The sequence below is a fragment of the Rattus norvegicus genome, chromosome 4 (assembly GCF_021556685.1).
Source record: "Rattus norvegicus strain SHRSP/BbbUtx chromosome 4, alternate assembly SHRSP_T2T, whole genome shotgun sequence".
NCBI classification, from domain to species: domain Eukaryota; kingdom Metazoa; phylum Chordata; class Mammalia; order Rodentia; family Muridae; genus Rattus; species Rattus norvegicus.
Genome location: NC_141537.1, coordinates 67,966,945 through 67,987,916, shown reverse-complemented (window position 1 = coordinate 67,987,916; position 20,972 = coordinate 67,966,945). Strand labels below are relative to the sequence as shown.

General features: G+C 39.2%; 1 protein-coding gene across 7 annotated transcripts in view; it reads right to left on the bottom strand.

Moving 5' to 3' along the window:
* The window catches only part of Ubn2 (ubinuclein 2), a 73,028-nt gene that overhangs the window by 26,810 nt on the left and 25,246 nt on the right, over nucleotides 1–20,972 (bottom strand). For 4 of the 7 annotated variants that reach the window (XR_015685532.1, XR_015685534.1, XM_087657235.1 and 1 more), the window contains exons 5-13: nucleotides 19,904–20,007; nucleotides 18,958–19,453; nucleotides 14,598–14,668; nucleotides 7,674–7,803; nucleotides 5,484–5,602; nucleotides 4,780–4,893; nucleotides 4,151–4,294; nucleotides 3,206–3,256; nucleotides 838–880 (exon numbers count right to left, since the gene is read on the bottom strand). Coding sequence is in view for 4 of the 7 variants with exons in the window: in XM_087657235.1 (XP_087513361.1) it covers nucleotides 838–880; nucleotides 3,206–3,256; nucleotides 4,151–4,294; nucleotides 4,780–4,893; nucleotides 5,484–5,602; nucleotides 7,674–7,803; nucleotides 14,598–14,668; nucleotides 18,958–19,453; nucleotides 19,904–20,007 (1,272 nt within the window). In the remaining 3 variants the exon portion in view is untranslated. 7 annotated transcript variants of the gene reach the window in all.

Genomic DNA, 20,972 nt, shown 5'->3' with positions numbered 1-20,972 from the left:
CCAAAAGACAGCATCAGATCCTATTACAGATGGTTGTGAGCTACCATGTGGTTGCTGGGAATTTAACTTAGTACCTTTGGAAGAACCACCGAGCCATCTCTCCATCTCTCTCAGGGCCCTGTTTTACACTGGCTTCTTTTCTATTTCTGACTTGTACTAACCCCAGAATATCCTGCAATACTCTGAATGTCAAGTGAAAAGAAACCACAATGTTTCACTCCATATGTAGTCTCTCACTATGAGATGGACAGTCTTCTCCAGGGCAGTGGGGCCTCAGCAACAGACTCTCACTGGGTAGCTCCCCTGACTCTGGACTGCCTCCTTTCTATGTAGAATCTTAGTATGGTTTTCTGGAACAGTTTCTCTGTTCAGTCCTAGCTGTGCTAGAACTCTCTGTAGACCAGGCTGGTCTTGAATTCAGAGATGCGCCTGCCTCTGCCTCCCGAGTGCTGGGATTAAAGGCACATACAATCATGCCCAGACAACTATGTTTTTAAAGAACATTTCTTTCATTTCACCCAATATTTCTTTTTTTTTTTTTTTTTTTTTGGTTCTTTTTTTCGGAGCTGGGGACCGAACCCAGGGCCTTGCGCTTCCTAGGTAAGCGCTCTACCACTGAGCTAAATCCCCAGCCCCTCACCCAATACATAGAATTAATGTATGCAAATCCCCACAGCTCCATAACCATATGTTTTTCAAATGGACTTTTATGAAGTTGAAATCAAGGAATTTTACACAAGCACCTATGCTTTGCTAAACAGCATATGTTCTTTTCACCTTAAACTCCATCCCAACACTCACCAATCAGGACCAACTACAGAGTTGCTGGGCTCTTACCTTGACTTTGGGCTTTGATGCAGGAATCACCTTTTTCTTTGCCCTGTGATAAAAGATTGAAATGAAGGTCATCTCAAAAGCAGTTATATGTTATGGATTACAGCAGACTACTCTAACTTCTTCCACCACTGGGAAACGTCCTTGAAGGCAGGAACCACATATAAGTATTCAGCTTGCCTGGGAATACTTAAGCAATATTTTTCTAATTCAAATTGACTGAAAGGCCAATTAATTACTAAAATAAGAAATATCTTAGATAAGAAAAAATTAAAAACCACACATAAATATATAAAACATAAAATAACTCACAACAGGTGCCTAAGGAGATAGACTTAGAGTGTTAAGAACTCACAATTATACGTAGGGAAACAGCTTTCAAGGTAGACCAAATGCAAATTATGGAAATGGGTTAATAATGACACTTTACTTACGAAAAAAATAAAAAATTGTTAGATTTATAACTAATTAACTAAAGGGCAAGAAGAAAACTTTGTGAGTTTGAGGTCGCTCTGGTCTACACAGTAAGGTCCAGGCCAGCCTGGGCTACACTGTAAGACACTTGTAAGTCTCAAAATAAATAAAGCAAGAAACTTTGAACATTTAGGAACCAGTATGAAATACCTGCAAATATTATGGAGTTTCAGGAAGGCAACAGTAATTCTCCATGCCCTTTTAGGAGGAAGGCAGTAGAGCATAAGACAGTCATATTTACCTATCTTATTTTCTTCCTTCCTTCCTTCCTTCCTTCCTTTCTTTCTTTTTTTTTTGAAGACAGGCTGCTTTCTCTGTATGGCCCTGGCTGTCCTGAAACTCACTCCATAGACCAGGTTGGCCTCAAACTCTGATCTTCCTGCCTCTGTCTCCCCAGTACTGGGATTAAAGTAGCAACACTGCCTGGCTTACTTATTCTATTTTCTGATAAAAATACAAACAAACATATATACATGCATACACACAATAAAACACAAACGTAGCAGTAACAGTGGAACTATTTAAAAGCTGAGGAGTGGGCTAGGATGTCGCTCAACAGCCAGCCTCAATGGGGGCGAGACATAGTGGCCCGAACTCATGACCTGAGAACTTGAGAAGCAGAGGCAGGAGGGCCACATGGAGCCCATTAGGGCCAGACTGGGCAAAAAAGCAAGACTCTGTCTCAAGAGAGAAAACAGAATAATTGAAACACAACAGATCTCTGATGATAAACTAACAAAGTGTCCTTTCTATACACTAAAAATTTCTATTTCTTCTAACTGTATGTATGAAAGGAGAACAGCAATTTGATAATATCATCCCCAAAATGATAATTAAAACTACATTAAAGTGCTCAGCAAATTATAACTTGATAACTTTATATATTTCAATAACCCTTTTTTAAGTGCTAGAGATAAAACCAAAGGCCTTATATATTTTAAGTACTCAACTAACTGAGCTATTTTCCCACTGGATCAATATGTACCCCCAAAGCAACCACAAACAAAACACTGCATTCTCCTATGTATTAAGAGGATAAAGGCTCACTCTTTAACAGCAGTCTCTCTGCGCTAGGCATGTGGCTAAGTAGAAGAGTACCTGCCTAGCATTGCTGGGACCTGGGTTTAATCTCTGGTATTAACATTTTTTAAAATTTGATTTTATTAGTGAGTAACTATATGTGTGTAGATATAAACATGCCTCAGTACACATGTGGAAATCAGGGATCAACTTTAGGAGTTGGTTTTCTCCTTTCACCATTGGGTTCTAGGGCTCCAATCAAGTCTATAAGGCAAGTGCTTTTATCCACGGAAACATTTTGCAGACCTAGAAATCTGTTTTTTTTTTATTATTTCTAAGAAAGAGCCATTTCTGTGTACACAAGGAAGATCACTATTGGATCAGCTCATCTGATGCTGTTACACATGCAGACAATAAGAATGAGAGGAGCTACCCTAAGCTCCCTCAGAGCTCCCCACAGGAGAATACCAATCTAGACTGGGAGAGTATCTCAGGACTGTTCCCAAAGTCACCAATCAAAACAACATAAAACCAAACCAAACTAAGGGTGGCAACAGAGAGACGATGACCTAAAAGTAGACTTAAGTCTTACCTATGTCAATCAGCACTTTAGTAAACATCTTTGTTTCTTTTAAGAATTATTTCTTTATGTTTATGGGTACACTGCAGCTGTCTTCAGACACACCAGAAGAGGGTATCGGATCCCTTACAGATGGTTGTGAGCCACCATGTAGTTGCTGGGAATTGAACTCAGCACCTCTGGAAGAGCAGTCAGTGCTCTTAACCACTGAGCCATCTCTGCAGCCCCACCTTTGTTTCTTAAAGCCATAACATGAATAACAACAAATGGAGAAATCTGGAATCAGGGTTTACTCACGGAGCAGAAGTAAGATGATTATGTACACTCCGGCTTTCCTTAAAAAGCATTCTGGAAACATTAAAAGACAACATTATTTCTATAGTAACTAACATGGTAATTGCTTCATTTTCTGTTTTTGTTTTACATACAAGATCTTGCTGTGTGGCTCAGACTAGCTTCAAATGTAGTATTATAGGTCATGCTGACTTTGAACTCAAAATCCTTAATCATTTAATTTTTGTTTATTTACCAAACAAAGTATTAACAACTTTATTCAATAATGTATTTCATGAAAATTTTATTTAGTTTCTTTGTATTTAGAAATTTTACCAAATCAGCAGAAAAGGTTTATTATTTTGTGTTATACTACACAGCCCAAGCTGGAACTCTCTACTACTGGCTGGCTTCAAACCTGCAACCCTTCTGTATCATTCTCATTAGTGCTGTGCCACCATGTCAAGTTCTGCTCTAAATCCAGCATGTAGTTTCCTTCCTATGCATCAAAAGTAGAACCGTCATCCTCCAACCTTTTCCTTACTACTAAACTCAGAAGCAAAAATGAAAAAAAAATTGAATTAAAAACAAAATAAAATCTTCATACTTATTTCTATTTCCACAAGTTAAGTGGTGATGATCTAAAATAACACACACACACACACACACACACACACACACACACACACACACACACAAAAACACATTTTATTGAGATGGAGATCTCTCAATGTAGCCCCAGCCTGTAATACTATATATTAACAGAATGTTGAACATGTAACTTCTTATTTTAAATATTTTTTTGAGATGATACTCCCCCTTTCCCTTTCCTCCATCCAAACCTTCCCATGTACCTCCCCCTCCAACATGTAATTTCTTAGCAAAATCAATGTGATGTCGTTTTGTGCAAATATATTTAATAAAATTGACAAGAAAACACATCAAACTCCTAGAAAGCATATTACTTACCTTGCCTGCATCCAGCCCTTAGGCCACAGTGGCTTCACTTCTGTCTCCATGAAGGATTTAAGATAATCCTCAGCAGACTGGCTTTTATTTGGCTCTAGTTCATAGCATCCCAATTTGATTTCAACAAGGTTACATAACAAAGTTCTAAATAGATTAAAAATATATATTGATACAAAAATCTGAGTTGTGAAAATAAAGAATATAAAACTCAAAAGAAGTGTTTTTGAAGCACACAAATCTGGTGGCAATAAAGAATATTAGCTAAAGAATTTAGACAATGATTAGAGAGATAAGTTCTAACACCATTCATTGCACAGTCACCCCCACCTTTCAACAAGGGCCTTTGGTTCCTTTGTTTAAGTGAGTAAGGACTGAAAGGAATAGTTGTTTCCCTGGGGTAGAGCACGCCAACGTTTATTACAAGCTTGTCCTCTGCAACCACAATGGCTCACTTCACTGAGTAGGTGATTGAAGTGTTGTATCAAAACCAAAGTACCAAGTTAATATTCTTTAGTATGTTTTCTTACATACTAACTAGTCTTTGGCTGCTTCCAGTCTAGCCCTCTTATGCCTGTGGACTCTTCTTCTCACCATATCTCTGACTGTAAGTGGCAACTGACAGGCCTCACCTGATGGTGTCATCCCAGTGGAACTTCTTTCGTGGGCCTATGACTCGCTTCCCTGGTTTCTCATCATCATCATCATCGGATCCATTTTTTTCTCGTTCTTCATCTGCTTGCAACCTGAAAAATGAAACATTTTATGAAGCAAAGTTTTCACCCAAAGTTCATAATATCAGAGTTGTTCAGCTAAATGTTTACTCAGAGCAGAACAAACAAGAAGCGATTTCCACACACTATGGTGAATTTTGAAGTAGCATAAAGTAGCTGAGTAAACAAAGCCTCTGAACTACAATACAGAGGTACAAATGCTCATCCTTCAGGTCAACAGCTACTGTGTCTGGCCCAGTATAATCAGACTGGTCAGCATGTCTCACCAGCACTAGAGCATAGCCTTTTTCCTTTTTCTTCTGAGCGGCATTTCAGTATGAAGTGCAGGCCAGGCTAGTCTGGAACCTGAATTACCCTGCTGAAACCTCCTAATTGCTGTTATTACAGACATGTCCCATCACACCCGGCTGGATTCTTGTTTTGTTCATATGAATACTAACCAGATAAAATGGTGTGCTTTTGACAGCAAAGCAGTTGAGTGGGGAGTGACAAGTAGGAAAACTTATTCACATCATTTCAGGGACATACACAAGGATGAGGACTACTTAAGAACATTAGCTAAAAGTGATTTGGTAAAGCCAGCCCAAAGAAGAGGCACATACTTGGCACATTTGGCTTGACTGCGAGCCTGGCAGTCCTCCTGGTATTTAAACAGCTGTTCAGGCATGACATTGCTAACAGCCAGCTTCAGTTTCTGCAGAGGTTCTCTTAAACGATCATCCTAGAGGGGAGAGGGAATATATTTGGAATTTTTTTCAGACATCCCAAGAAAACTTACTCTATAAGCAGATCCTCAGTAGGTGAAATCACATTTCTTATATTGATTACAGGCCTGAAATGATTATCTAATATGACTATCTCTTCAAAGCACTGATTTCTCAAAAGGCACTTTGGCTGCAGAATTAGGATGATTGTCTCACCAAGCAGAGTCCCAGTTTTGCTTGCTACTTCACATTCTTAAGCATGAGTAAGCTTTGGCCAATAAGTCTTATGAATGAACTGTAATGCAAATAACCTAGATAATAACCCGGGAGAGACACTGCCCAGAAATACTACAATACACGACTGGGGACTATCCTGTCCTCCCCTCTGTTGTTAGCAACTATAAGTTATGCTGCAAGCAAAAACCAAGTTCAAGGCCAAATGAAAGAAGAAACAAACTTCTCTCCATATGGCTTCAGCATAGGAATTAAGAATGTTATATTTGACACCTTAAATCAGCCAGAAGCATTTTCCTCTTGGGATAGAAATGGTCTGACAAAGCTCATATAAATACCAACAAGGACAAGATAGATGATATCTTTCTCCCATTATCCAATGGAATATTAAATAACTTCAAATATCAAATTTGAAAATATATTGTTTATTTTTGTTGTTGTTTTATGGTAGGGTTTCACTATGCAGCTCTGGTTGTCCTGGAAAATCATATGTAGAACCAGCTGGCCTCTGCCTCCAGAATGCTTGCATTAAAAAATCACTGCTGCTGAGGCTGGTACCACTACAGCTGGCCAATTAGTTTATAATCTGGGGCTGGCTCAAGCTTAGCTGGCTGAAGTCCTGCCTAACATTAAGCCCTAGGTTCGATTTCTAGAAAGGCATAAAACCAGGTGAGGTGAGACTAGCCATGGTTGTGCATGACTTTAGTCCAGTCTGATTTATATAGCCAGTCCTAGGCCAGCCAAAGCTACACAGGAAGACACTATTTCAAAAGGAAAGAAAAGAAAGACACATGGGAGAGATAGACCCAGATTCTGTTCCCCAAACCCACATGGCAGCTAGCAACAACCTTTGCCTCCAATTCCAGAGAAGCTAACACTCTCTGCCCTCTGTGGGCACTATAAACATTCATGTATACCAATATACTACAGGCAGAATATTCATGAAGAAGATAAAAAAAAAACACTAACAAAAACAAGCAAAATGGTAAAGGCCTAAAGTCCCAGCACCCAAATGGAAACCCTGCTAAATCTGGGCTAGTTTAGGTCTTTATGTCCTTTTCAAAAAGGAAAATGAAGTGTTTTATACTATACAAATGGTGTTTCTCTGGGTTGGGTATGGTGGCGCATACCTTCAATTCCAGCACTGCTGCTGGATCTCTGTGAGTTCAGGGTCAACCTGCTGTCTATAGTGAGCTCCAGGCCAGCCAAAGCTACATAGTGAGGCCCTGTTTCAAAAAACAAAAACTAAAAAGTGTTTCTATTTCTACTTCTATTTTATCAGTTGCCCATTTTTGTCATTTGAATTTTGGCTCCAACTGCCAATGTCTGAAATTGCTAGCCAAAACACAAGATATGAGATACAATTTCTTTATTCATTAACCTGATTTGAATCAAGAAGGAACTATAATTTTTCAACTCAAAAAAAACCTCTTTGTGTTGCCTACTACATTGACTTTCTAGTCTAAGAATCTATGCCTTAGGAATCAGTGTTTCTCATCTAAACCTATCAACTTTTGAAATAAAATAAAAAAAAATTTTATGTGTACACACACACACACACACACACACACACACACCCGTGTATACACGTGTATACTATTGCTCATGTCATGGCATATTTGTGAAGTTCAGAGGACAAATTTGGTAGGCTTGTTCGACAAGTGCCTTTACCATCTTGCTGAGCCATCTTGCCAATCCTAGAGAAGGGGCTCTCAAACACCTTTAGTGCTATTCCATGTTTATTAAAGATATGCAAATAGAACTATAAAGTGACAGATGTGCAAGACTCTGGGCAAACACTTTCTTGCTTACTGGTTACAAAACCCAAGATGTAGAAATTATTCTTCCACTCACCTGGACGTTAAGATGTAACTTCTTTAGACGTTTTACCAGTGTTTCCTTATTGCATGGCACAAATGCTTCAAGATGGGAGTAGACACCACTACGGATGACAGGACCTAGTTCTTGTAGCTGTAACTCGATGCTGCCCAAAAAAACAAAAAACAAAAAACAAACCACACCACAGTAAACAACACAGAATCCCTTTTACATAGCACCATATAAGCTATAAAGGAGTCAGGTGGTGGTGGCTTACACCTTTAATCCCAGCAGTAGGGAAGCAGGCAGGCCACTGAGTTCAAGGCCAAACTAGTCTACAAAGCAAGTGCCCCAACTACAGAGAAACCCTCTTTTGAAAATCAAAACAACATAACAAAATAAGGAAGGAAAAGAAAGGAAGGAAGGAAGGAAGGAAGGAAGGAAGGAAGGAAGGAGGGAGGGAGGGAAGAAGATGTTTCCAGAACTGCACTCTCCACAGTCCATAGAGTGCTTCCCCTGAAGGTATCTGAAAAGGAGAAGCTCCTGACACCCAGCTATATGTACATGCTATTTCTTCATCTTTGTTTCCCTATTGTGACTCTGACATAGCTGTGTATTTAATAGTTTACTCAATTTATTGTAAATTTATTGGTCACGCTTCCCTTTCTGGAGAGGAAAACTAATTGTTAAATCTGTATTTTTTACCTAGTAGCTATTTTTTTTTTCCTGATGGACTAGCCTGACTCAATTTTAAGAATAGAAACCATTTTGTTATAAGGTCAAAATAAATTCTTTTCAGTTTTCTGCATAACTTAAGTTTGACCATGTCTTGACCCATTTTCTGGAATTTGTTCCATACCCTATACCTTTGACTCCGCCCTGCTAATATGCTCTGCCAAATGATTTTGAGATGTTCTTCCAACGTTTCTAGGTAAGCACAACCCTTGGAAACCCCCCAGTCTTGCAGGTTTCTGAGCTATATTATCCCTACTCTCTCCTATGTTCAATGCCATTTTCTCAAACCCCACTTTAGGGAGTATCGATGTCTGACAGAAAGAAAATAAAGCATAATTAATGACCAAAAATTTTGCTTCAGTGATCTTTACTCTCATTAGATGAGTAACTTTTGGAGGCCCCCAAGAGATAAGACTCCAACCCAATTCAGAGCAGACTGCTGCCTCAGGAGGTGTGTACCTTGAAGAAAACTCAAGGCCACAAACATACTTTCTGTTTGGCAGACTATCAGAATTGCTACACAAGAAGTAGTCAGCAAGCAACTGTCTGAGGAGGCCTCCATTGGTAAGTCACAGTAAAGCATCTCCTTCTATGACATCTGGTGCTGGTCTGCTGGGATCCTGTCTGGGACAGTGAGGGTACTTGATGTCAGAAGAATAGCCTCTATCTGAAAATCCTGTACCCAATCAAAGGACATGGTTGGACTATACAACAAAGACGCAAGAGTAGAAACCCATGCCCAGGAACTGGCCCATTGCCAAGTTCCTACAATTCTCCAACTAACCAGTTTAGTCACCTCCATCCAGATTAAACAATACTTGCTAATAAAATATTAAAGCTGCACCTCCATGCATTTATATCCAAAGATGGTATCTCGTGTTGGCAACCAAACTTTGTAAGAGTCAACAAGATGGTACTAGTTTTAAAAGGCCTATTAAAGGGTCATAGAGAGCAGCTAAACCTTGGCACTATGGCAGGACTGGAATTCCTGGAGTCCCGGTAAGACTACTGAGGAAAATGCAGACCATTTGCAATGAGGGACCTGAACAATTTTGTATGATGACCATCAAGAACTGCAGCCACAATGAAATGAAGCCCACTGGACTGGAGTCTAGGGGGTAGGCTATATAGGATGCTGTCAAGAGTGGAGACAGAGGGGTGACTTGGGCACCTTAGAAACACAAGGATCTCAAATGAATCCCAGATATTAAGCATTGAGTTGTTTACACTGTTAATGTTTGGGCTTGCCTTGCCCAGGTGATGACTGTGCCCTGTTTCTTCTCTGTTAAAAACTCTAGCAGGGCTCCCAGAGGTGCCCTGGGATATCCCTATCTCATGAAGCAGCAGGACAATGACCTAAGTAGTCTAGCAAAGAGCCTATAAAATGTCTTTCCTCACTTAAAGTTTATTCAGGCTAAAAATCTCACTTAGGAATATATGTATAGTCTCTTTGTCTCTTCTTTTTTTAAGCTTTAGCTATTTTGATAAACTAAGTCAGATAAGAAAGATACTATGATGATACACCATGAAAAGGCCAGGAAAGGGGTTGGGGATTTAGCTCAGTGGTAGAGTGTTTGCCTAGCAAGCCCAAGGCCCTGGGTTCAGTCCCCAGCTCTGAAAAAAAAGAAAAAAAAAAAAAAAAAAAGGCCAGAAAAGTAAAGTTGCCAGTCTCCTATGACTTGAAGTTTCATTTTGATACTCAAAAAGCTTCAACTCAAAAATTGTCATTTTTTAAAGGCTAAACCTAACAGGGATAAAAATACAAATGCTAATCTTATAAAAGCAAGTAACTTGTAAACTGTTAAAGATATTAAAATACAAAAGTTAGTAATAAGTTACCTTATAAATAACTAAATGTTTAATATGTAAATGATGCTAAATACAAATTTTAGAGTCCTGAATGTTTTCAAGGTTAAACATAAAACAAATAACTAAAAACAAGTAAAATTTACTTAAAATCAGGTATACTTAATAAGTGGCCCTCATAACTTTACAGAGTTCCAATGAACATGACATTTAATCTGTTTAATGAAAAAAAATATTCCTATGATTGATCGAAATGTCAGCTCCTACAGGCAACTATAGGGTCTCTAAGGCGACGACGGGTGAGGCACACACACAGGTTTGGATAATGATGATGCTAACCACCGGGAAAATTGCCCCATGCTTCACCTGCTGCCAGGGAGGGCCCTGACAACAGTGCTGTGGGCACTACTGCACATGCAATGCTGTCCTAACATGACAGCTGAAGACAGACCTCTGCCCACAACAGACTACCACTGAAGCCTAGCATGACTGTCTAAGTAGTGTTATGTTAGGCCTCTGTCACTTTAATTGATATTTCCTGCTATAATTTATCTCTCTCATACCTCTAATGATGTTGATAGCTAACTGTAGCTTTATCAATTTAGCAACAGCTTGCCTGGTTAACACATTTCATATATGAAAATCAGGCCTTGAGCCAGGTGTAGTGATGCATACCTGTAATTCTAGCACTTGAGAGGTAGAGGCAGGCAGAGCTCTAAGTTTGAGGCCAGGCTGGTCTACAGAACAAGTTCTACACAGAGAAAACCTGTCTCAAAAAACCAAAAACAATTTAAATAAGCTTCATTAAGTTGCAATTTGAATTGACCTGTCACAAGTCAAATGGACTAAGTACTTCTATCATGACAACAATCAACACCCTAAGTTTCCTTGCCTATTACCTATTCCTGTAGGGAGAAGGTCCAAATGTAAAATTTTCCTTAAGTTCCTTAACTTTAACCTCCGTTTGCAGTCTATGTCTGTCCTGCAGATTCCTACTTGGCTGACAAACACTATCTAGGAATCAGTTACTCACTACAAATTGTTCCAAAGATTATCTATACCATGTCTACACAAGTAGACTACAAAACCAGGGAGCTCTGGACTTGCAGAAAGCTGATTTGAACCAGTACAGCAGACATGATTGTTTGGTCTCTTCAGATACTTCTTTTTTTTTTTGGTTCTTTTTTTTTTTTTTTTTTCCGGAGCTGGGGACCGAACCCAGGGCCTTGCGCTTCCTAGGTAAGCGCTCTACCACTGAGCTAAATCCCCAGCCCCTCTTCAGATACTTCTGATGAATGCCCCACTGCCTGAGTCTCTTTCCTGGCTTCTGACTAACATTCCAGACTTCCTGTGTCCTGACAATTTCAGCTGAGAAGCCATTACAGAAGAGAGTATGTCACCTCTTTAAATCTCATTCAGTGGGAGTAATATTTCTCTCTTCTCACTTGATTTCTCTTTTAAAAGTAAACCAGCAAAGCTTATAATAATTACCATATTTAGCAGAGAGAAAATATTAATAAATAAGATGTCTCATGGGGGCTGGGGATTTAGCTCAGTGGTAGAGCGCTTACCTAGGAAGCGCAAGGCCCTGGGTTCGGTCCCCAGCTCCGAAAAAAAAAGAAAAAAAAAAAAAAAAAAGATGTCTCTCAAAATAGAAAAGACTATAACTGGCAGCTGCTACTGAAAAAAAACAAAACAAAAACAAAAACAAAAACAAAAAACAGATGTCAGTTTGAGGCCATTACTGAAGCTCTTAGCCGGGATGATGGTGTATACTTAATCAGTGGCATGGATTTCTCTGAATTCAAGGCCAACCTGGTCTATTTAGGAGATCCAGGCCAACAAAGGCTACACAGTTAAGACTGGTTTCAAAACAAAACAAACAAACAAAAAAACAAAGTAGAAGAAACTGGGGCTCTATGTAACAAATTATGTCCAAGTCACCACAGACAATTGTTGGACAACATACGCAAGCAGATCTCTGAGAGTTTGAGGACAGCCTAGTCTACAAAGCAAGTTCCAAGACAGCCAGGAAAAAAAAAAATAAAACAAACCAGAGGAAAAAAATAGATATTGTTAATTTAAAAAAAAAAAAGACAAAAATCACATTTTTTAGAACTGGTTAAAAAAAAATCCCTGGTATTAAAAAAATAAGTGAAAAAAAGAAAAGAAAAAAACAAAAACAAAAACAAAAAAAACCCTAAGTGTGATTAGGTTAAAAATAAGCACTGACATGGGGAAATGCCAGGGTCATGAGTGCTACTCAGAAATGCTTGGTTGGTGTCATTGGGTAGATAGTTACTAAGGGCCTAGACTCCCAGTAGAAGGGACTTCTAGACTTGCCTTATTGTTACAAAGTCAGTGATCCCGAAAGAAAAATACAAACTGCCCAAGTACAAAGAGATTCTATGGAAGGAAGTCTAGACTGAATCAAGGAGACAATTTAAAAAGTCACTGGTTTTCATGTCCAGCAAACTGGGAGTACACACCTAGCCCAATCTGAGTGGAAGTGCTAGACAGTCAAAAACTCATTATCTATTAGGAAAGCGTGCTTCAGGTAACAGGGAAGAAAATCAAATGAGTATAGTGTGCATACTTGTTGATTCAGGTCAAGTTCAGCTATGAAGAAAGTTGAAGCATGAAACTCATCTCTTCCTCAGCACAAGGAAGAAATATTGAGGCCAATGCACCTGGGTAATGTTGTGGGATTCTACCTCAAACAACCACCACACACTATTACAACAGCAACTCTGTCTAGAAAAGTAAAGCATGTGGGTTTAGGACAGAGAAAAAAGGCCAGAAACAATAGAAATTGACTATGGGACTTGAAGAATGAATGGTGTAGGGAGGAGCTGGAGAGATGGTGTAGCGAATGGTTAAGGGCTCTGACTCACTCTGACTTTCTTCCAGAAGATTCCCAACACCCACATGCCAACACCCACATGGTACCTAACAACGGTGTGTAATTCTCAGTGCCAAGAAATCCAGCAAACTCTTTGAACTGTTTGGGCACGAGGCAGTAACATATGTGCAGGCAAGCTACCTGTTAGCATTCCTTCTAGGCTCTGCCCAGCTGGCTTACTATAAAAGGGGCTGTTTGCCCCCTTCTAGGTCTCTTACTCCCTTATTCTCTCTGGCTCTCTTCTTTCCCTGACTCCTTTCTCCCTTTCTCCCCATTCTCCTCCCATCTCTCTCTCCACATGCTCCTGGTCAGCCTATCTCTCCTCTCTCGCCTCCCCCTCTCTTCCTCCATCCATGTCTTTTTTTTTTTTTTTTTTTTTTGGAGCTGGGGACCGAACCCAGGGCCTTGCGCTTCCTAGGCAAGCGCTCTACCACTGAGCTAAATCCCCAACCCCCCTCCATCCATGTCTTATAGAACAGTAGATGGAGTAGGAAAAAAGGGAGAGAGTGAAAAGGCCAGTATTAGCCATGAGAAGAGATGATCAGTGTATAAGCAAGGAAACCATGGCTAGTGAGATCTGATCTGGAACCTGGACAACCCTGAGGAGTAGCGCTGCACTGCCTAGTGACTGGAGTTTAGGAGTGACCTAAGCAGCACGGGTATGAGCAGCCCCACACCTCTCCAGTGCACTGCGTTCACAAAGCCCCAGGCTGACAAAGTCTCCACCGCTACTCTGCTAGGAGCACACTTCTGCCTGAGGAGCGAGGTTTAACTGTGAGGATAACAAACTGGAACTGGTTATGAAAGACGCAAACCATAGGTATAGAGCACCACGTCCGGTTTGTGCAAACCATAGGTATAGAGCACCACGTCCGGTTTGTGCAGTACTGGGGATCTGATCCAGACCTTTATAATTAAAGCCAAGAACTATACCAGCTCAACTATATATATCCTTAGCCCTCCAACAACCTATTTATTATAGTGTGAATGTGCCAAGTGTGTGGAGCTCAAAGGATAACTGGGAGTGGGTTTTCTCCTTTCATCTGGGTTCTAGGATTCAAATTAAGCACAAACTTGCATAAGCGAGTATTTTACCCACTGAACCATCTCATCAACTCTCAACTTAGATCCCAAGTTAGCCTCAAATTTGTAGTTCTTTTGCCTAAGCCTCTTGGTGCTGGGTTTAGAGGCATACACAACTACCCTCTGCAAAGTTTTTATTAATTAGTTTATTATTTGAGCTAGAGTAGCCCAGGCTGACCTTGAACTCACAACTGTCCTCTCTTCACTTCTGAAGTGCTGGAATTACAGATGTACCACCACACGCAGCTATATGAGTCCTGGGCTTCAGGCATGCTAAGCAAACACTTCACTAACTACATCCTGCAAAGTGCGCCATCTGTTCTCTTTTCTTTCCTTCCAGTTAGGAATTAAACTCATGAATGCTAGGCAGGTATTCTATTATTGAGATTTATTCCCAGTCCAGGTTTAAAAAGAAAAAGACAAAAATCACTTACTCTAGAAGAATATTATTCATATCTTGTGTAAAGAATTTTTTCCTTCCTTCTTCATCAAAAAGTTTGGCAGCCTAGAGAAACATAAAAGAGACAATGTAATTCACAACAAAAAACACTGACATGAATTGTCTAACAACAACAACAAGACAATAATTAGTAAACAATCATTATAAGTAAAGTAACACAAATTCTGACCCAGAGTCAGGCAAAGCCGTTTGACATCCGAATCAAACAGGCTATCATGTATTTTTGCTGCAGTGGCTGTAACAGCCAGCACAGACTTAATGGCTGAAGAGATGGCTCAGAGGTTAAGAGTACTGTCTGTTTTTCCAGAGGTCCTGAGTTCAATTCCCAGTCATCAGAGTAGCTCATAACTATCCATAACGAGGTCTGGTGCCCTCTGCTGGCCTGCAGGCATATGTGTAGACAGAGCACTGTATACATAATAAAGAAATAAATCTTTTTTTAAAAAAAAGCAAAAACTTGGGGCTGGAGAGATGGCTCGGTGGTTAAAAGCACTAACTGCTCTTCCAGAGGTCCTGAGTTCAATTCCCAGCAACCACATGGTGGCTCACAACCATCTGTAATGGGATCTGAAGCCCTCTTCTGGTGTGTCTGAAGACAGCTACAGTGTACTCATATAAAATAAATCTTAAAAAAAAAAACAAAAAACAAAAACAAAATCTTTAGAAAGAGATAGATAGATAGATACATAGATACATAGATACATAGATAGACAGACAGATAGACAGATAGAAAGAAAGAAAGAAAGAAACCAAACCTATAAATCAAAGGTTTAGAAGAAGTAGAAGAAACTTAGGTCAAAGGCACAAAATGCTTTCTTTTTTCTTGCTATTTTTCATTTGTTTTTGTTGTTGTTTATTTCTTGGTCTTTTAAGACAGGGTATCATTATATAGCTTTTGCTGTCCTGTTGCTATGGAGACCAGGCTGGCCTTGAATTCACGGAGATCCACCTGTCTCTGTCTCTTGAGCAGTGTGATTAAAGATATATGCCACCATGCCCCACGCACCACCTTACAGAAAATATTTTCAACACAATCATAAGGAAAAAATTCACAAAACTAGGGAAAAAATGCCTACCAAAATGCAAAAGGCATACAGAATATCAAATAGACAGGACCAAAAGACAACATGTAGTAGCCAAAACATTCAATGTTCAAAACAAAGAAAGCATATTCAAAGTTGCAAGACAGAAACAAAGTAGCATTATGACGCCAGGCATGCCTGTGAGAGCAGCAGCTGGCTTCTCAACAGACTCTCTAAAGCCAGAAGGGCTTGGGCAGATGTTTTACAAGTCTGGATGACTACTGATGCCAGTAGACATTTCTCTTTACTAACCAGAAGAGAAAGGAGAGCCTGCAAAGATAAAAGGCAGTTTCAAGGAATTTATGATCACCAAGCCAGCCTCACAAAGGAAACCTTAAAGGAATACTTGGGACTGAAGAAAGAGTTTGGCACATTCAAGAAGTAGTAACAGGAAAGCATAACAAAGGATAACTAAGAAAATCAAATGCAATAAAGTCAACAAAAGGACAGTTATATATACACACATGTATCTTTCAAGAATAACTGTAGGTATCAATGGTTTTAACTCTCCAAACAAAAGATTCAGACTAGCAAAATGAATTAAGAAACACTATCCATCACTTTGTTACCTTCAAGAAACATACCTCACCACCAGAGACAGAGTCCGTCTTAGAGGACAAGGATGGGCAAACATGCCAAGAAGATAGATGTCCTGAACTAAAATAAGGACACCACATACTGACCCAGGGTAATGTCCATCAAGACATTACAATCTTAAAAATATATGCACTAAATTTTGATGCACTCACTCCTACAAAGCAAATACCTCAGATGTAAAGTATCAGGTTAACACACACACATTATCAGTAGCTGGCTTTAATAACCCATTTTGACCACCTCTCTCACCAATGGATCGATCATATAAATAAAAAATGAACAGAGAATTAATTAAACGACATCATAGATCAAATAGATCTAATATATATGTATAGAACATTCCATCCAACCACTAGATCATATACATTCTCAGCAGTCCATTGAACCCTACACTAAAATACTGAGATGTAAAACCTATCTCAATAAATAAAGAAAATTGAAATAATTCCTTGAATTTTAACTGGCCATAGTGAAATATAACTATGTATCAACAGGAATAGGAACCATAGAAAACAGACCAGGCATTGTGGCAAAAGCCTGTAACTTCAGAAATTAGGGATACAGGGGACAACTCTCAGCATAATAATAGTAAAACACAACAAATCCACAGCTAACCTATGTTAAACACAGACAAACTTACAGCATTTCCACAAAAAAAAAAAAATCAGAAACAAGACAAGAATGCCTCTTCTCCCCACTCCACTCCAACACAGTAGTAATTAACCAACAAGACTAGAGGAGAGGAAAAAAGGGATACAAACAAGAAAGGAAAGGAAGAAGTCAGAGGATCCTTATTTGCAGATGATAAACATAAAAGACCTTAAGAGACTTCATCACAAAACTACAGCTGAGGAACACTTTCAGCAAAGTAACAGGGTACAAAACTAACACAAATCATGAGCTTTCCTATGTACCAAAGACGACAAAGCCAAGACAGAAATCAGGGAAACAATGCCATTCACAACTTATAAAAACAAAAAACAATTTTACAAAAAAAAAAAAAAACAACAAAAAAAAAAAAAAAAACAAAACCCTCTGACTAAAACTAAATGAGGAAGTAAAAGACTTGTACCTACGGCATAGGAGAGAACTTTACAAATAGAACTCTGGTAATGCAGGAATTAAGACCAACAATTAAAAATTGGACCTCCATAAAACTCAACTCTTTCTGTCCAGCCAAGGACATCATTCAAACGAAGAGGCAGTGTACAGAATGGGAAAAGATCTTTACCAGCTATGCATCTGACAGAAATGGTATCTAGAATATAAAAAACCAGACAACCCATCACTGCTGCTCTTCATTAACAGCCAGCAAATAGCCTAGATGTCAATCAACAGTAAACAGAGTGAACACATGGTACATTTAACTGCAAAGAAGAGTCAGGTGATGAAAAAAAAATGATGAAATTTGCAGAGAAATGACTGGAAATAATGACTCTAAGGTAATTCAGACCCAGAAAGATGCAGTCTCTCTTATTTGTGTATTCTAGCTTTGAACTTTTAGATATGTATTTAATTTGGAGCAACCATAGAAGTCAGGAAACTAGTTACTCCAGTTCCAGGAACCCAGTGCTCTCTTGTGGCCTCCATGGGCACCTACAGATATGTGCACAGACCATTTTACCTACACCCATAATCAAAAATGAAATAAAACTTTTAAGAAATATAGTCATCACTGGCCCTCTTAACGCACTTCCTCTAAGTTCTGCACTGAGAAAGGACATTCAAATAAATAAAAATATAGAACAGCTAATTCTATTCTGCTAGGGGTGAGCGAGCGAGTTTTGCCTTATGAATGAAGTACACTCTAGGTTGTTTGTAGTAGATGGGCCAGGCTGGCCTCCACCTGCAGACCCTTTGGTCTTTGACTCCATGCTAGAATTGCAGGCATCCACTACTGCACCTACCATTAAAAAGGTTTTATTACTTTTATAATAGGGGAAGAAAAGTTCAAAATTACTAAAATATGGCATGAATTCAGACAAACATGCAAGTAATCAAAGATCAATTTAAGGCAGGTCTGTCAAATTTGAATACAAACTATTCTGTATCTCAGATAAAGGAGCTGTGGGAGAGTGAGTTTGAAGCTGGTCAGACTAACGGTGAGTTAGAGCATGAGGAGAAACCAATGACGGCTGTCATGTGGGACTATAACTAATGCTTACTACAGCTTCTAATTAGCTGGAAACATAGATCATAAAGTAACTAGGAGTTCAAAATGTGGCTCACAGGTAGAGTTCTTTCTAGACAGAATCTCTCTGTGTAGTCCTGGCTGTCCTGGAATTCACTCTGTAGACCAGGCTGATACCAAACTAACAGAGATTTGCCTGTCTCTGCCTCCTGAATGCTGGAATTAAAGGTGTTCCAGCTGCCATCCCCCGGCCAGTGGCATAACTCTTGACCAAGTTTTATGAAACCCAGTATTTGATTTCCTGGAACTGCAAAAATATATAACAAAAGAAAACAACTACATGTTAAAACAGCTTCCACCAAGTAAGTTCAGGTACAACTTCAACAATGCTACTACGCATATACAGCCAATGTCTAAAAAACAGACTATGGAGAATAACAAGTTGTTGAGACTCTGGGTTGTTTTTGTCTTAAAACTTCAAACTAAGTGTCTGTGTAGCAAATAAAAAGCAAAAGCATCATTACACTTACTACACGAAGGTCCTCAATGCGTTTCTCCAGAAGCACAGGTAGACCATCTGGAAGTGTAGGAACCACCTTGGGCACAACCTGAGAGGCGAAGGTGGGCTGGGTGGTGTTTCCATTTTCTCCCCCTGACTCAGAGAGGGGACTTCCATCAGAAGTAGCATCCAGTAATCTGTCAAAGTCAAAATCATCCAGCATCTCTAGGGCATTTTCAGCTTCCTGAAATAGTTCATGCTCATTTGTGCTAACAAAGATAGGGAGGTCAGGATCAGCACTGTTCAGACTTAAGTCCGGGATATCATCCCCCAGGGTTGTGGCAGCACAAGGGGGCTTAGGCAGAGAGGAAGTTGATGGGATCACTGGGACTTTAGGGGTAGACTCCTTCTTCAAGGCATCCTTCTCTTTTTGGAATTTTCGTATCATGGCAGCCAAAGAAAGGGAATCTTTATATCGTTTTTTCTTTTTTTCAGACTTGTGTGAATTGAGAGCCACAACTCTGTGAAGGAGAGAAAGACTGGTTAGGCTTCATCATTTTAAAGTTAATCCACTATGTAAATAAGCGAAATAATTAAAAGAATCATGTAGGAGAGGCAGAACAAAATTTTGTCGTCTTAGTTTCTTATTAAACTTTCACATTAGCACCTTCAACATCTAGAGGACAGGGTTTTACACTCAAGCTCCTTAGATGTCATCCTCACCCTCCCAAGTCCAAAAATTACAGATTTGTGACAACACATATGGATTAAACTGGTTCTTTTAGGTTAAAAAGCTGTAGTGAACAAGACAGTCAATGAAAAATCTGTAAGTAATCTGAAACACCATGAGTCTCTAAAATGACATGTAGGTTAAATTAGACATAACTAAATACATTAGCGGTAAATATATATTTCTAAAATAAAACTGGAATATTATGATAATAATTTCCGAAAAGGCTTATTTAGCATACCCCAGTTGTTTGGGTACTTTTTTCCTTGGCTTCTTTTCTTTTTCCCCTTCCTCTTTCCGCTTCCGCTTCTTTGCCTCAATATCATCATCTTTTATTTTGGGAACCTACAAAATAGTGAGAGTGCATCATTTATTAATGTATCAATTATTTTCCTCTTTGATGTTAGTAATACAGCATCTAAGGTAGTAGTTTTTTAAAGTGGTTTTTTTGAGTTAGAATTACTTGCTTAAAGTACAGATTCTTGGGGTCTATAAGCATTCTTGCCTAAGTTTTTGTTGTTATTGTTGTCTATGTGTATAGGTATGTGAGTACAGATGTTTATGAAGCCAGAGGGTGACAATGGGTACGTTCTTCAATTGTTCTCCATCTCAGTCAGTTTCTCACTGAACATGGAGCTCACCAATTATAGACTGGCTTATGGGCAAGCCCAGATATCCTTCTGTCTATCTGTAGCTGTGATTCAGTTCACTGGGACCTCAGAGTTGACATTTTGAAAAAGGACTTTAGTGATTCTGGTAAATATACAGGCTTTGACCCCATAGCAGAAAACAATTATGGATAATCTTAACTTCTGAGATACAGTACAACAACAGAAGCTGTTACAAATTAGGTCTGAGGGAAACTCAATAGTTATGGATGGTTCTTATACAGAAAATCTTACTTTCTTGTTTGTTTGCCCATTTTGTTGTTTTATTTTTGGAGGCAGGGTCTCACTCTGTATCCATGGCTGAAAACCAGCTATGGAAACCAGGCTGACTTTGAAATCACTAAGATCCACCTGCCTCTGCCTCCTAAATTCTGAAAGCAAAGATTGTTTGTGTGGTTGATTTTGTTCCTTTTAAAGAGTGTAGAGATCGAATCCAGGGCCTTGTGCAAAGGACACAATGATTCTACTATTAAGCTATCCCCTGCCCACATCTAAACAAACATTTTAAACAAATAATTAAGTACAATTTCATTAAACAATACTTTTCCTTATGTTCATAGTTGTGGCACAAATATTCAAAAAGTCTATCCTAAGGCTAGGCCTAGTGGCACATGCCTTTAATACCAGCACTCAGGAGGCAGA